Genomic DNA, 15,467 nt, shown 5'->3' with positions numbered 1-15,467 from the left:
CAAGACAGTAAGCTCAACCTGGTGCTCTGCTTGACCTAGATGGGTGGGATGGTGGTAGGGGTGGCGGGGGCGGATAGCGGGGTGGGGAGGAGGCTCCAGAGGGAAGGGATGTATGTATACTTACGGTTGGTTCATGTTGTTGTATGGCAGAAACCCACACAACATTGTAAAGCCATTATCCTCTAATTAAAATGTTAAAAAATAAAATAAAAAGAAGCACTTCCTGGTTACATTTGCAGTCATGGTTAAGAGCACAGGTACTGGACCCGTGGGTTTGGAACTCCACGTGCCACAATGACCTCGTGTGTATCACCACAGTCTCTCAAAGACTCTCCTTCATTCATAAGATGCAGATAATCAGATCTACTTACAAGTGTGTTGTGAGGATTAAATGACAGATAATACAAAACATCATCAAATAAACTGTAGCATGACATCAAATATAAGGAAGATTCTCAAAATCAGTTGTTCTCTCTAGTATTCTTTCAGGCCTATAATGTGTGTCACAGGTTAGGACATCTTAAATTTAGCTTTACATAACCCAATTCAAATTCAACAAACAATTTGGAGCAGAGATGAATAAAAGAGAAAAGGGAACTCATAAAGTGAATGATCAATGTACATAAAGATCATTAGCAATAGATCTTCTGTTTTTAAATCAGAGCGCAAATAATTGGATGGTAAGTGATTTGGGAAATTATTAAATCAATAAGCAAGCCCATTGACCTCTGAATTAAACAAAATGATTATTTTGGCTTAAATATTGCCTATGCTATTTTCTCAGAAAATTAACTGGGATACAGAAGAAATTTGATTTAAGAAATATTCTTCTTTCCTGGAATTCATTAATCATTTATAATTTATCGGAGGGGAAAAAAATGTATCCCAAACATGGAAGACAACAAGTAGTTAAAATTTAATAAAACCCAAGTGCCTGGATGCAAGGCCAGTGCAGGTCACTGAGTCACTGCTGGTCATTTTCCCTCAGAGAGCATCTTATCTGATAGGACTCTGATTCAGGACTTTAGAGTCTGGTAAGAAAAAGAAAACAAGCCTTTTCTGCAAAACTGTGATAACACATATTAGATCCTAAGGCAAGTCAGCCCCAAACCAGAATATACTACACTTCCAAAATTATATAAAAATTTCCAGTTTTCCCAATTTAAGTGTTTATTAACCTTGTATATATGAAGTTATATTATACATACTATATATATAAAGTTAGTGTGAAGTTATAAATTGTTATAAATTTATAATTGTTGAAGTTATAAATGGAGAAGGAGATGGCAACCCACTCCAGTATTCATGCTTGGAAAATCCCATGGACCGAGGAGCCTGGTGGGCTACAATCCATGTGGTCGCAAAGAGTCGGACATGACTGAGCAACTTCTGTGTGTGTGTGTGTGTGTGTGTGTGTGTATAAATTGTTACCTTAAATTCAAGAAGTTGATATTTTATGGTTTAGCAAAAAGAATCTCAATGACAACATGCTCTGCCCAACATGCTTACTGGTAAGATGCACAGCTCTTCATGAGGGCAGGTCGACTGGTCCTAATATCGTTTCATCTGTGATAAGTGGCCTTTCCACCTAAATTACTCTCTTATTTAGGAGAGAAATGCTCTCTCCTCTTGAGCTTTGAGAGAATAGCATTAAACATGTATATTACCATATGTGAAACAGATCACCAGTCCAGGTTCGATGCATGAAACAGGGTGCTCAGGGCTCGTGCACTGGGATGACCCTGAGGGATGGGATGGGGAGGGAGTGGGAGGGGTGTTCAGGATGGGGAACACATGAACACCCATGATGGATTCATGTCAGTGTATGGCAGAACCACTACAATATTGTAAAGTAATTGGCCTCCAATTAAAATAAATTAATTAATTCAAATAAAAAATAAAAGAATCAGCCTGCAGTTCATTGCAGATAACTTCCCAATTATGCTAACACCATACTAATGCCATATACTGAATAATTTTTTTCTATCATCCCCTATGCAATGTCAACTTGAACATACTAAACATCAACATATATCTAGGCCTATATCTGAAGAATATTTATCTATCTACCTACCATGGTCCAGTATTGCATTGTTTAAAAATTACGGATTAATAACATGCTTTAATGTTTGAGAGATAGTTTTGCCCTCATTTTTCTTCTTGCTTAGAATTTTCCAAGATAATTTTCTTTCTTTCATTGCACTTTAGAAACATCTTACCTAACTCTTTTTTAAAAAGGAAGAAAAAGAGAAAGAACAACAACAAAAAAAATCAAATTTAGCCTTATAATAATATCAATACAGTTCTAAACTATCACAGAAATAGTTGACAGTTTTATTGAATCTCTTTACTTGGACATAGAGCATGATTTTAATCTTCACCAGTTCTTATTTTATATCCTGATAGTATTGTTTGGAATTTTTAATAATATCAATCTTGTTTATTTCTTGTTAATTTCTCCTTAGATATTTTATCTAGTTGTATATGTATGTGTGTATGGTACAAATTATATATATATATAAGTACATTTTTTCTTCCATTGTGTATTTTCACTAGCTGTTCCTTTATAGAAGATGGCTATTGGTTTCTAATTAATAATTTTTATATATCCACCTTATCAATAGCTACTTTCTCATTGATTATTCATTTCCCTTTACCTAATTACCCTTGCCAAAGTCATTTACATTTAGAATTTGGAAGTTTTAAGTGTTATTAGAAATGCAAACTTTATTTAAAGACTTACTTCCAGACCAATTCAATTTAGTGTTATCAAATCATTATGGAATGTTTAACACACTTGTAGGGGCTTCCCTGGTGGCTCAGATGGTAAAAATCTGCCTGTAATGCAGGAGACTAGGGTTTGATCCCTGGTTCGAGAAGATCCCCTGGAGAAGGGAATGGTTATCCACTCCAGTATTCTTGCCTGGAGAATTCCATGAACAGGGGAGCCTTGAAGGCTATAATTCATGGGGTTCCAAAGAGTTGGACACAACTGAGCAACTAAAGCATACATACATAATATTTTTATGGCTATTGCCATAAAATGGATATTAGTATTTACAATCTAATGAGGTGGATGCAGCATGTATAGGTTGCTGAAATGCTATTAAAGAGGAGAAGCTGGCCTCCAGAGCTTGGGTTTTGGTTTGGGGGAGTAGTAGTAATAATAGTAGACTCTTAGTCATGTCCAACTCCTTGTGATCCCATGGACTATAGCCTGCCAGGTTTCTTGGTTCATGGAATTCTCCAGACAAGTATGCTGAAGTGGGTTGCCATGCTCTTCTCCAAGTTTTGGGGAAGTAGGAATGAATACACAGCCAGAGATGCAGGAGTGTATGTGAAGGCAATCCAGGCTGAAGGAGCAGTGTATAAAAAAGAAAACATATCTGAGAGATGGGACAATATGGTTTACATTAAGGATGTTGTGTGATTTAGTGTGGCCAGACTAAAGAGTATAGGAAATAGAATCAAGAGAGAAAAAGTAGCAGTGGTAGGAAGGGATGTCTATTATGTTTACTTTCACTGTGATGGGAGATAGAAAGGTTTTTGTGCAGGTGAATATCATAATCAGAGCTACATTTACAGGAAGATGAATCTGTCTGCAGTGTGACAACAGATTTAGAGCAGAAGGCCATTGAAGAGGAAGGGAAATCAGTTAACAGACAGTGTGCATAAGCAGTCTCAGTCAATTCAGTCACTCAGTCATGTCCGACTCTCTGCGGCCCCTTGGAATGCAGCATGCCAGGCTTCCCTGTCCATCACCAACACCTAGAGCTTACTTAAACTCATGTCCATAGAATCAGTGATGCCATCCAATCATCTCATCCTCTGTCGTCCCCTTCTCCTCCTGCCTTCAGTCTTTCCCAGCATCCGGGTCTTTTCCAATGAGTCAGTTCTTTGCATCAGGCGGCCAAAGTATTGGAGCTTCAGCTTCAGCATCAGTCCTTCCAATGAATATTCGGGACTGATTTTCTTGAAAACTGGTTGGATCTCCTTGCAGTCCAAGGCTCTCTCTCGAGTCTTCTGCAATACCACAGTTTAAAAGCATCAATTCTTTGGTGCTCAACTTTTTTTATAGTTCAACTCTCACATCTATACATGACTACTGAAAAAACCATAACTTTGACTAGATGGACCTTTGTCAGCAAAGTAACGTCTCTGTTTTTCAATATGCTGTCTAGGTTGGTCATAGCCTTTTTTTTTTTTTTTTCAATGAGCAAGCATCTTTTAATTTCATGGCTGCAGCCACCATCTGCAATGATTTTGGAGCCCAAGAAAATATTCTCTCACTGTTTCCATTGTTTCCCATCTATTTGCAGTCTAGACAAGAACTAAACTGGCCCTCTTAGGATATTGGCAATGGAAATAGAAAACAGCAATAAAACAGAAGTGACAATGAGAAAGCAGTTTTAACAATAAGCTTCAACAACTGATGAGATGAATAAACCAGGAGGATAAAGAAGACTGTGTGGCTTTAATTGGCTGATGTTTGGTGATGTGATTGACAATGATTGGTAAATCAGAGAGGGTAACTATTAAGGAGGAAAGAAAAGGCAACACATCTGGTTTTAATGTATTCATTTTGTTACAATAATTATTATTTACCCAGTAGGAGCATTTATCTTTTTTTCAAGTCAAAACAATTATTTCTTTGTAAAGATTTAGGATTAGACATTGAAGTATTAGTATTTATCTCAATTTAGATGTATTTCTCCCACTAAATATATAATGAAAATTTGCAGTAAGCTGGTCTCAGAGAATGAAATGAGGGATATTAAAAGGAGGGATAATGATAGTACATAATTATAAATTATTAATTGGAGAAGATAATAAACATACTGTCCCAATACACAAGGAAACTTGAGGGTCAGAGTGAAAAGGACAGCTCCTGCCTAGTTTTTGCCCCATTTCCTCCAGTTACGCTCCTAGTCAGTATATGCGGTATGGATTTTTCTAGCCCCTGCCTCCTGTAGCCAGGCTTTACTCTGAACTAACGAGCTGGAACCTCAGGAAAAACAAAATAGGCTCCTGACTTGTTTCCCATCTGCAGCAGGTATGCTGCTACACCAGCTGATACTTCTAGACAAAGGGAGGGGCTGAGCTCAAAAGCTCACTGCGCTGTTGGTGAGAATGTAAATGTATGCCACTCCTGGGCATATATTTGGAGGAAACCACGATATGAAAAGATACATGCACCCCTATGTTCACAGCAGCACTATTTATAATAGACAAGACATGAAAACAATCACACTGTCCATCAGCAGGTGAGTGGATAAAGAAGATGTGGCATATGCACACAATGGGATACTACTCAGCCATGAAAAATGAAATAATGTCTAGAGATTATTCTACTAAGTGAAGTAAGCCCGAAAGACACATATGATATCACTTGTATGCAGATTCTAAGAAATGATACAAATGAACTTAGCTACAAAACAAAAATAGATTCACAAATATAGAAAACAAATGTATGGGTTCTAAAGGGGATGGAGGAAGGGGAGAAATAAATTAGGAGTTTGGGACTAATATATACACACTACTGTTTATAAAATAGGTAACCAACAAAGGTTTATAGTATAGGACAGGGAGCTATATTCAATTTCTTATATCAACCTATAGTGGGAATCTGAACATGCATACACACATATAGACACACTTTCAAATTATTTTTAAATTATATATGTGTGTGTGTGTGTATATATATATATATAAATATATAAATATATATATATAAAACTGAATCACTTTGCTGTACACCTGAAACTAACACAACATTGTAAATTATACTTAAAAAAAAAAATGAGTTTCCCTGGTAATCGGTGGTAAAGAATCCACCTGCCAGTGCAGGAGACATAGGTTCTATTCTTGGTCCGGGAAGATCCCACATGCTTCGGAGCAACTAAGCCTGTGCTCCACAACTACTGAGCCTGTGCTCCAGAGCCTGGGGGCTGCAACTACCAAGCCCATGCACCGGAACTACTGAAGCCTTTGTGCCCTAGAGCCTGTGCTCCACAAGAGAATCCACCCAGATGAGAAGCCCATGCACCGCAGCTAAAGAGTAGCCCCCGCTTACTGAAGCTAGAGAAAAGACCCAGAGCAGCCAGTGAATAAATCAACATTTTTAAATGGTTAACAAAATAAAATAAATGAAGGGGGCATGTGTCCTCAGGCAACCATCTGGAAAAAAAAAAAAAAAGCCCACTGCAAACTGAGAATCTACGAAAATAATCAACAGCTGAGTAAAGGGTGTCAAAAGATGCAGACTTGAAGCTTTAAAGTAAGTAAGTCCTGGGGATGTAATGTACAGCATGGTGATTATGGTTAAGAGCACTGTATTACATATTTGAAAGCTGCTAAGAGGGTAGGTCTTAAAAGTTCTTATTGCAAGAAAAAAAAGTTTTTTGCAACTGTGTGTGCTGACCCATGCTAACTATATTGTGATGATCATTTTGTAATATATAGAAATATCAAATTATTATTTTGTACAGTTGAAACTAATATTTCAATTTTTGAAACAGGAAAATGGCCAAAGCAGTGGGTCAGGCATTCATTCCTGGTAATAGTGACATACTGAGACCTGATGGAAGGCAAAGTTTCCACCTGTCATTGGCACAGGTTAAAAATACTGGTGTTCCCTCATCCCCCCGTCTCAGAATTGACTTGCGGTAATTTGGGGTATTTGGGTTATAGTACCAGGCTCCATCTGAAGGCAGGGGCAGTTTGTCCTGGCCGAGGTCAGCGGTGTGTGTGTTTGCTCTATCTGTCCTGGAAGTGGTTACATCATGCAGCCTCCCGGCCCCTCTCCCTCCTCCTAGCGACGGTCAATGCTTCACTAGCCTTTGCAGAGAGTTGGCTTCCCGGGAGGAGCATTGAGCTGGGCCAGCAAGGAGGAGCTTAGACCCGGGGGCAGAATCTAGGAACCTGACTGAACATTGGTCCGGGGCCAGGATGAGGAAGAGACGGGAAAGATGTTCCGCCCTTCTGGTAAGAAGGCCCCGTGATCGGCTTCAGCCACTGGCTGTCCTACAGTCCTTGGAGCTTAAATAAAGGGACAACTGAAGCCCCAAGTGTTACAGTTCTGACATTCCAGGCTCGGAGCCCCGGGCCCGCCGACACCATGAGTTGGTCCTCGCACCCTCCGAGTGTAATCTTCTACATTCTTTCATTGCTTTCTTCAGCATGCCTGGCAGTAAGTGTGCTGTTTACAAAATGTATTTGTTTTAAACGGAAAGCTTAGAAATAAGAAAATATCTGATAAGCAAGTGAAATTTCTCTATTTTCCTCCTCTAGTATGTTGCTACCCGAGACAACTGCTGCATCTTAGATGAAAGATTTGTAAGTCGCTTTTATGTTTCTCTCTGTGTTTGAACTGGACTTGGGCAGAGGAATTTTTATTCTTTATAAGAGATTCTTTAGCAAATATCATTTGCCAGTTTAGACATTTTAAAAACATAGTCTAGGTTTTACCTATTTTTATTTATCAGGATTTTTAATCACACTATTGTTGTATTTTCAGGGTAGTTATTGCCCAACTACCTGTGGAATTGCAGATTTCCTGAATAATTACCAAACCAGTGTAGACAAAGATCTACGAACTTTGGAAGGCATCTTATATCAGGTTGAGAACAAAACATCAGAAGCCAGAGAGCTGGTCAAAGCAATCCAAATCAGCTATAACCCTGATCAACCATCAAAGCCAAGTGAGACTCTAACTGCCACTGACTGAGAGAGTCATCTACGAAGTTCTTTTGCTGTTATTTTAGTGGTTCTGTTTGCTTATGTATTTTTCTATCTCTGATCCCATATTACAGATAACATAGAGAGTGCTACCAAGAATTCCAAGAGTATGATGGAAGAAATTATGAAATATGAAACACTGATATCAACACATGAATCAACAATTCGGTAAGCATTTTTTTGTTTTAGTTCGCTTTCCAAGACTGAGCTGGGGTTTATTCAGTATGCCAAGCTTTGGTAGAAGTAATCTTTTTATCTTTTTCTAGCTGTAGTATCTAACTGGTATGATGCCTGACCATCTTGAAAGGGATGGAAGTAGGTAATACGAGTTGCATTGGATTGTGATCACTTTTTAATGATCATGTGAGAGAAAGATGCTTTAGACGTCTTCAAATGCCTTGTGCCCATATTTACCAAACTGTTTGTTGTCACTCCCATTTGTCTTACAACATAAATTCAAACTGATGGGCATTTGAGTGTTGAAAATAAAATTCTTTTTATAAATATGTCAACAAATGGGTGGTGAGGAATTTGTGAGCAGAGACATAGGAATGATCTTGGTAAATTATATTGAAAGAGCAGAAAAAAAAGAACTTGCCTTAAGAGACAAGTTTGTGTGACAAACATTGAAATACCACCTGCTGTGTGGAACCTGCAATTATGTGTTGTCCTCCCTTCTCTTGAAGGCAAAACGTCTCTGTTAACAACTTCCCAGGACCTTGTAGACTTTCCAAACATTGGGTCTCAGACACAATTTTAGTTTCTTCCTCAATTTTTATCCTAAATTATTCTAAAAGTAGCAGAAGAAGTTGAGATAAATGGTGGCTGAGGAGAAGTGGCCCAGAAGGGATTTATCACCTTTTTTGGTATCAGAGGGATACTATTATTATCATTATTGGCATTATGATTTGCATTATTATTGCCCATCGTTGAGACTGAAGGAGACTATAGTGCAGAAAATGTCCAAGATGCAATAGAGAAAAAAGTGGTCAAATAGTTTGTCTATCCAGAACCTCAGAGACAACAGTCTATGTGTGTAATAGCTCTCTATCATTTCGGAATATGGACAAGTAGTCCTGTGAGGAACTACAAAAGCAGCATTTCTCACTTTCCCTAGCTTTTTTCTGAAGTTGTGTAAACAGAAACATTAAGAAGAAGGGGAAAATGTCTGTTGTTTTATTTTATGTAAGATAATCCCCCAGATACTTTTCCCGTGTAAGTTATAGACTGAAGTCCATAAGTAGATCTTCAGTTAAATCCACAAGTGAAAAGGAATAATGCTTTAGCATGTGTGAATTTCTAAACAGAGCTTTTCCTTCCCTAAGAATCTTGTCCTAAGAATAATCAGCAGGTTGTCTTAAACAGGCTCATCACTTATGTACTTTATTATCTGTTGCTTTTTATGCAGAAACAAAAATCAGAATGATCACTTACAGTGATATGGTTTATTGGCAAGGACTTTGTTATTTTCTTTTCCAAAAAGCTTAGAATTTTAATTCACCTCAATTTATTAGTATCATTTTAAACTTTTTCCAAGAATAGAGTAATTTGTCAGGAAATAATTCTTGAGAAAATAAGGCGGTATTTTTAAAAGAATATACAACATTATTCGTCTGAAAAGAATAATCTGTTATCTTATTATTTTGCTTGTAGATTTTTGCAAGAAATATATAACTCAAATAGTCAAAAAATCGTTAACCTAAGAGATAAAGTGGTCCAGCTTGAAGCAAACTGTCAAGAGCCTTGTCAAGATACAGTGAAAATACATGATGTAACTGGGAGAGGTAAGTGAAAGGTTTCTATTGAGATTAAGTTCATCAGAGCAGATATAAAAAGTAAAGGAGAGTGTATGTATTATAATGTATACAAATACACTGGACAGTGTCTAGCCATTAAATATAAACAGTCTAATTGCTTAGACTTTTCTTGAGTAGCTGAAAATTTACTTTGAAAGAAATAATGATTGAGAAATAAGAAAATACTTCTCAGGATATGAATAGTTTCTGACATTTTAAAAATTTCAAGGCTGACACAATCTTACCTGGATTTCAAACCACCATAAAAATTTCTTCTTTTTCAGATTGCCAAGATGTTGCCAATAAGGGGGCCAAAGAGAGTGGACTTTACTTTATCAGACCTCTGAAAGCTAAGCAGCAGTTCTTAGTCTACTGTGAAATTGATGGGTCTGGAAATGGATGGACTGTGTTTCAGAAGGTATTTTTCCCTCACCCTGTGTATTTAATAGACACCTAATTGTTCTGCCATATGCCAGATACTTCTCCAAGCACCTTGTAAGCATTAATTCAATGACACTCACAACTTTCCTTTGTGGTAGTTTTGGCCTGCTTATTCCTGTTTACAGAGAAGGAAACTTGGCACAAGAGGCTAAATAACTTGCCCAAGGTCACGTGACTAATAAGTAACAGAGTCAGGATATAGTCTGATTTCACTCTGTACTGAGATAGGTTCTCTACTATGCTGGCCCTGCTATAGGAGATTCATGATGGCACATGATCACAGTCTCATAGTGACAGAGGGACCTCTTGATATTTACATCAAGACCCAGGGCTGCCCATCGCCAGAAGATGGTGTCCCCCAGAGGATGCAGTCAGGCTGTTCCATGACCAGGCCCCTCTGTAGCCTTTGCCAGCCCCAGGCATCCACTGCAAATCCTCTTGCAGTCTGTTTACCTTTGACCATTGTTACAGCTAAGGCTGCAGGGGGCACTCAGAGCAAGTGAGTGATGGGAGCTTAGCTGGTAGACACAGGTTGAGCAATAAATAGGCTGACCTTTTCAACCATCAGTACAAGAATCAGCAACATCAAGCTGATGTTCTGAAGTCCTCTAGGAGTCTTTTTAAAACTACTACTAGATTACAATTTATCATGTGCCAGGCCTTCTTCTTGGGTACTTTTACATTCTCTGGTGTAATCCCTGAAACTATCCTGAGAAGTAAGCATCATTATTCCTATTTAAGAGACAGGTGAGCAAACTTAGGCAGCTAGCCCAGGGTCACTTGGTAAATGATGAAATCATAGCCTCCATATTTTGGACAAAATGGCTATGATGTTTTCCTTATGCGCACTGATAATACATTCTCTCCTTTTGCCTGTGCAATTGTGTAATTAGAGGCTTGATGGCAGTCTGGATTTCAAGAAAAACTGGATTCAATATAAAGAAGGGTTTGGACATCTGTCTCCTACTGGAAACACAGAATTTTGGCTGGGAAATGAGAAGATTCATTTGATAAGCACACAGTCTACCATCCCTTATGTATTAAGAATACAGTTGGAGGACTGGAATGGCAGAACCAGGTACTATCAAGAAGGACTTCTAACTTTTGTTGTAGAGACACCCTGGAGTATGCACTTTCTAGCTCTCAGCAGAATAATGGGGAAAACAGTCTGACAGATGTGAAGAGCACATTCAACTATGTTCCCCAGAAGTCAGTTTGGCTCTTGGGCAGTACAAGCTGCTAGGTCCCATTCAGGCAGGATCTGAGTGTTTTGGTATAATCCACTTATCCTGGAATCATACAAAACAATAGCTAATATTTCCTGAGCATTTATGTACCATAAATTGCACATGAAATGATAACTTAAATCCAAATAGCTCATGAGGCTGGAATTATTATTAATTCCATTTTACAGATTAACTTTTCCAAGCTTGCATTCATTGGATTTAAACTCAGGTAGTTCACCTCTTATAACCCACCATCTTAAGCTGCTATCCTGGATGGAAAGTAATCTAGCTTTTTCAGATTTCTCAGTGTTTAATGACTGGGAATCAAATCCAGTCAATCAAATCCAGGAGCTACCTTACAATGAAATCAGCTGCCACCTTTGGTGAGCTGGAGTTCCTTCTATGCACAGAGCTGTCTGGACACTTTAAGTGTTGTATACCTCATAGAAATTGAAAACAATATCCAGCCCTCTTGTTATGTCTATGACATGATGAAATATAGTCTGTGCCCAAATGTATATTTTCACTTTTAAAATTTTTAACCAGAAAGTATAATACCATGGTCAGTAGACCTTCTCCTATGAGAACATCCTCCATTTCCTAAGTCCTGGAGATCAGGGAAGCTCAATGTTTTCTAGAAATCTCTGTTTATGCACCAAGGCCCATTCTTCCCTGCACTCCATAGAATTCTGGCTTTCATGTACAATTATTTTCCAGGGGAGAATCTCTCTCTGACCCTACAGTTCATGTTTTGTAGGCTACACAGGAATCACTCCTTTTATGTGATGCTCAAGGAAATTCTCCTTGCCACTCCCACATTTCCTTCAGAAAGAAAAAACCCTCTAGACAGTATGAGTGGCTAGTGGAACTATAGTTCCTTTCAGCTTGCTGTATTAATTAATGGTCACTCACTTTCAGATAATTAATGTGGTTTATGAGAACTGTGTGTACATGTTACGTACTGAGATAAAAGTGGAAAATGCGAAATTAGGTTCATCTATATATCTGGGTTAGCTATTAGGATACTATAGGCAAAAAGCATTCAGGATAGCTGAAGTTTTTAGTTTTCCCTTGGATGTCCTGAAAGCTTCTAGACCCATCCTGGGTGGTGCTGATGACCTTGAGACTGTTCCCCACACCTGTTATCCCATGCCAGATTTGTGAAAAATTTTGTTCGGTGACCACATTTCAGACTTATGAAGCAAAGTTTAAAATTCCTAACAATTGTCCTATGAAAGAAGGAACTTCTGAGATGACTTATAAGGCTCAGGGTTTAAGATCTCTATTCCTTCTTTGTAGCACTGCAGATTATGCTTCATTCAAGGTGACAGGTGAAAATGACAAATACCGCCTGACATATGCTTACTTCATTGGTGGAGATGCTGGAGATGCATTTGATGGCTACGATTTTGGCGATGATTCTAGTGACAAGTTTTTCACATCCCATAATGGCATGCAGTTCAGTACTTGGGACAGTGACAATGATAAGTATGATGGCAACTGTGCTGAACAGGATGGATCTGGTTGGTGGATGAACAAATGTCACGCTGGCCACCTCAATGGAGTTTATTATCAAGGTATGGCTTTCTTTCTTAATACATGAATTTGTGTATGATCTATATTTTTATAAAAGTAAATATAAGGAAGAAATAATTAGTAAAGATATTGGGAGCTTGCTATATAGTTCTTTATTTTAAGCCAGAATTGGATAATTCTAGCTTATACCTGAAATTAGCCCCTCTATAGGAAATCCACCTGCTGCAAACTATGCAGTGATATTCATGATGCTTCCATCAAGGTTGATACTTTGGGTTATGGTGTCTCCTCTAGTCTTACCCTATATATTATCTGGATGGACTAACATTGCCATGTCTATGCTGTTAACACAGTAGCCTGGCTCAGCTTCCCATGAGCTGTGTGTCAAATGGAATCAGTGAACAGTGTCTAGAGGAATTAAGTGAAAGGCAGGGATATCTTGGAGAGTCTACAGGTCCGTGAAAGTTGGAAAAGAATCCAGCCTGAGGAGTGTAGATGCTTATTTTACCACAGGGGGAGGGCAAGCTATAGTTTGCCCTAAGGCTGGAGTAGTTCTGAGCACTGGTTTTACTTACTGACAAACTATTGGAATACCCCAACAGGTATGCATGGGGAAGTCCTCACCCAAGAAAATGGCAGTCTTACCTTCTCAGGGCACTGTCCTAGCCAAGAGGTGACTTGGAATCCTCTCTTAAATGACTTAATGACTTAAAACTACATACCTTTACCTTTCGGTTTTCACAATATGTTTTTGAAACCTAACTTATCTTTGCACCAAAAAACCATGTAATTAGAAAAAATTCTCAAGGAAGGTGCCCAGGCAAGAGTACTGGAGTGGGTTGCTATGCCCTCCTCCAGGGGATCTTCCTGATGCAGAGATCAAACCCAAATCTCTTAAGTCTTCTGCATTGGCAGGCGGGATCTTTACCACTGTGTCACCTGGGAAGCCCAATATTTTCCAGTAAAATTGTGATTTCAGATGACCTGAATCCAACTGATGAGGAATTATGACTGCCATTCTAACCTGTTTTCAGGAAGAGGGTCCATAATAGCAGAAACTAGCATGACTTAGCTTAGGGAGAGAGACCAATTAGGGAAATGCGGGGCTCTAGCCCTGTTAGCAGTGAATACATTTAACTTATGAGTGTGGCCAGAAAACACGATACAGATGTAAAGTTTGTTTAATAATAAGTTTATGTCAATTGTAAATCAAGAATTTGAGTCTCTATGGATGTTTTCAGTTAGTAGATAGCACTATAAATCTGATGTAATTGACAGTGCACTTCATAACAGACAGCTCTTTATGGACTTTCTTCGGGGAGGAGATTCGGGAGTGGTGATACACAGATCTATGGTTTGTTTCAGGTGGCACTTACTCAAAAACATCTACTCCTAATGGTTATGATAATGGCATTATTTGGGCCACATGGAAATCCCGGTGGTATTCCATGAAGAAAACCACCATGAAGATAATCCCACTTAACAGACTTGCCATCGGAGAAGGACAGCAGCACCAACTGGGGGGAGCCAAACAGGTCGGAGTAGAACATCACGTTGAAATAGAATATGACTAAGTCATTTTGCCCTGAGCTGTTCATTCTGTTAACACACAAAGTTTCAGAAACTTTCCTGAAATTTTCTTCTCGTTTTCTCTTACCGTATTTATTAATTTTAAGTCTTTCTTTAAGGATATTTAGCTCTGAATGGCAATTAAAACTCACTTTGGACTGTATTCCCAAGTTACTAAACACAGAGTTATTATAAATTTGTCTATTTGATGAGATAATATTTTAGCTTATTTCCTAAATATATAATAAATTCATTGTGATATTTTGCATTTTTTTCATATTTTGTATTTTAATGATCACACATAATTGGGTCTTGGTGATTTTTTAAATTATTTTAAAAATAGTTTAGTATATACTAATATAACAGGAGCAGACTTTAGGAATTCAAATGCCTAGGTATTTCATTACCTCTCAATCATTCCTATTTAATTATTCTTTTTTAATGGAGATAATTATATCTTTTTAATGTATTTTTTGTTTTGATCATAGGCTGGAGACGTATAAAAGACCATTTCAAAAGTGATTTACTTTTTTAAAGAACTTTATCTGAAAAGAAAAAGATAATATTTTTCCTATGGGACAATGGACTTGCAAAGCCTCACTTCACTTTAAAAGTAAAAAGAACCCATGTTGAGAACTCCACTAACAGTTTTATGCCGGTGATAATTTATCTACATACCATTTCAATAAATATTTTGTTTCCTAAGACTAGATATGTGGTACCTTTTATTGACCATTAAAAACCATCACTTTCCTTCATTTAATACAGTTAGGCAATCATCAGTAGTTGCTTAGTCCTCACTTTTTGCTAAACATTACCTGGCTCTTAAGACTTCCCTGGTGGCTCAGACGGTAAAGCGTTTGTCTACAATGTGGCAGACCTGGGTTCGATCCCTGGGTCGGTGAGTTCCCTGGAGAAGGAAATGGCAACCCACTCCAGTACTCTTGCCTAGAAAATCCCATGGACGGAGGAGCCTGGTGTCCATGGGGTTGCAAAGAGTGGGACACGACTGAGTGACTTCACTTTCACTTTGGGGAATTACAAAGGAAATAGAAATCATGGCTTTTGCCCTCCAGGGTTTATAAGACAAATACAGAAAAATACATAACCCCAAATGACAAAGTTTGATATAAAAACATAAACACAAGTCACAATCACACAA

General features: G+C 38.2%; 1 protein-coding gene across 2 annotated transcripts; it reads left to right on the top strand.

The window, feature by feature from the left end:
* The first annotated feature begins 6,934 nt into the window (after positions 1-6,934).
* On the top strand, positions 6,935-15,015 carry FGG (fibrinogen gamma chain). Of its 2 annotated transcripts, XM_027513504.1 has the most exons (10): positions 6,935-7,189; positions 7,291-7,335; positions 7,517-7,700; positions 7,812-7,905; positions 9,391-9,521; positions 9,818-9,951; positions 10,868-11,052; positions 12,500-12,777; positions 14,102-14,271; positions 14,794-15,015. In XM_027513504.1, the coding sequence occupies exons 1-10, from the start codon at positions 7,118-7,120 to the stop codon at positions 14,806-14,808; spliced, it is 1,308 nt and encodes a 435-aa protein (XP_027369305.1). In that variant the 5' UTR covers positions 6,935-7,117; the 3' UTR covers positions 14,809-15,015. The 2 variants fall into 2 exon arrangements, with proteins under 2 accessions (XP_027369305.1, XP_027369304.1); XM_027513503.1 differs by having other exon boundaries at positions 6,939-7,189; positions 14,102-15,015.
* The last annotated feature ends 452 nt before the right edge of the window (positions 15,016-15,467 follow it).

The sequence above is a fragment of the Bos indicus x Bos taurus genome, chromosome 17 (assembly GCF_003369695.1).
Source record: "Bos indicus x Bos taurus breed Angus x Brahman F1 hybrid chromosome 17, Bos_hybrid_MaternalHap_v2.0, whole genome shotgun sequence".
In the NCBI taxonomy this organism is placed as follows: Eukaryota; Metazoa; Chordata; class Mammalia; order Artiodactyla; family Bovidae; genus Bos; species Bos indicus x Bos taurus.
This window is presented reverse-complemented; position numbering and strand designations above follow the sequence as displayed.

Excerpts from the sequence above, each read along its gene's own strand:
- FGG (XM_027513503.1), top strand. The coding sequence starts at position 7,118 with ATGAGTTGGTCCTCGCACCCTCCGAGTGTAATCTTCTACATTCTTTCA. Across the intron at positions 9,952-10,867 it reads GATGGACTGTGTTTCAGAAG|AGGCTTGATGGCAGTCTGGA; the intron begins GTATTTTTCCCT and ends TTGTGTAATTAG. Across the intron at positions 11,053-12,499 it reads GACTGGAATGGCAGAACCAG|CACTGCAGATTATGCTTCAT; the intron begins GTACTATCAAGA and ends CCTTCTTTGTAG.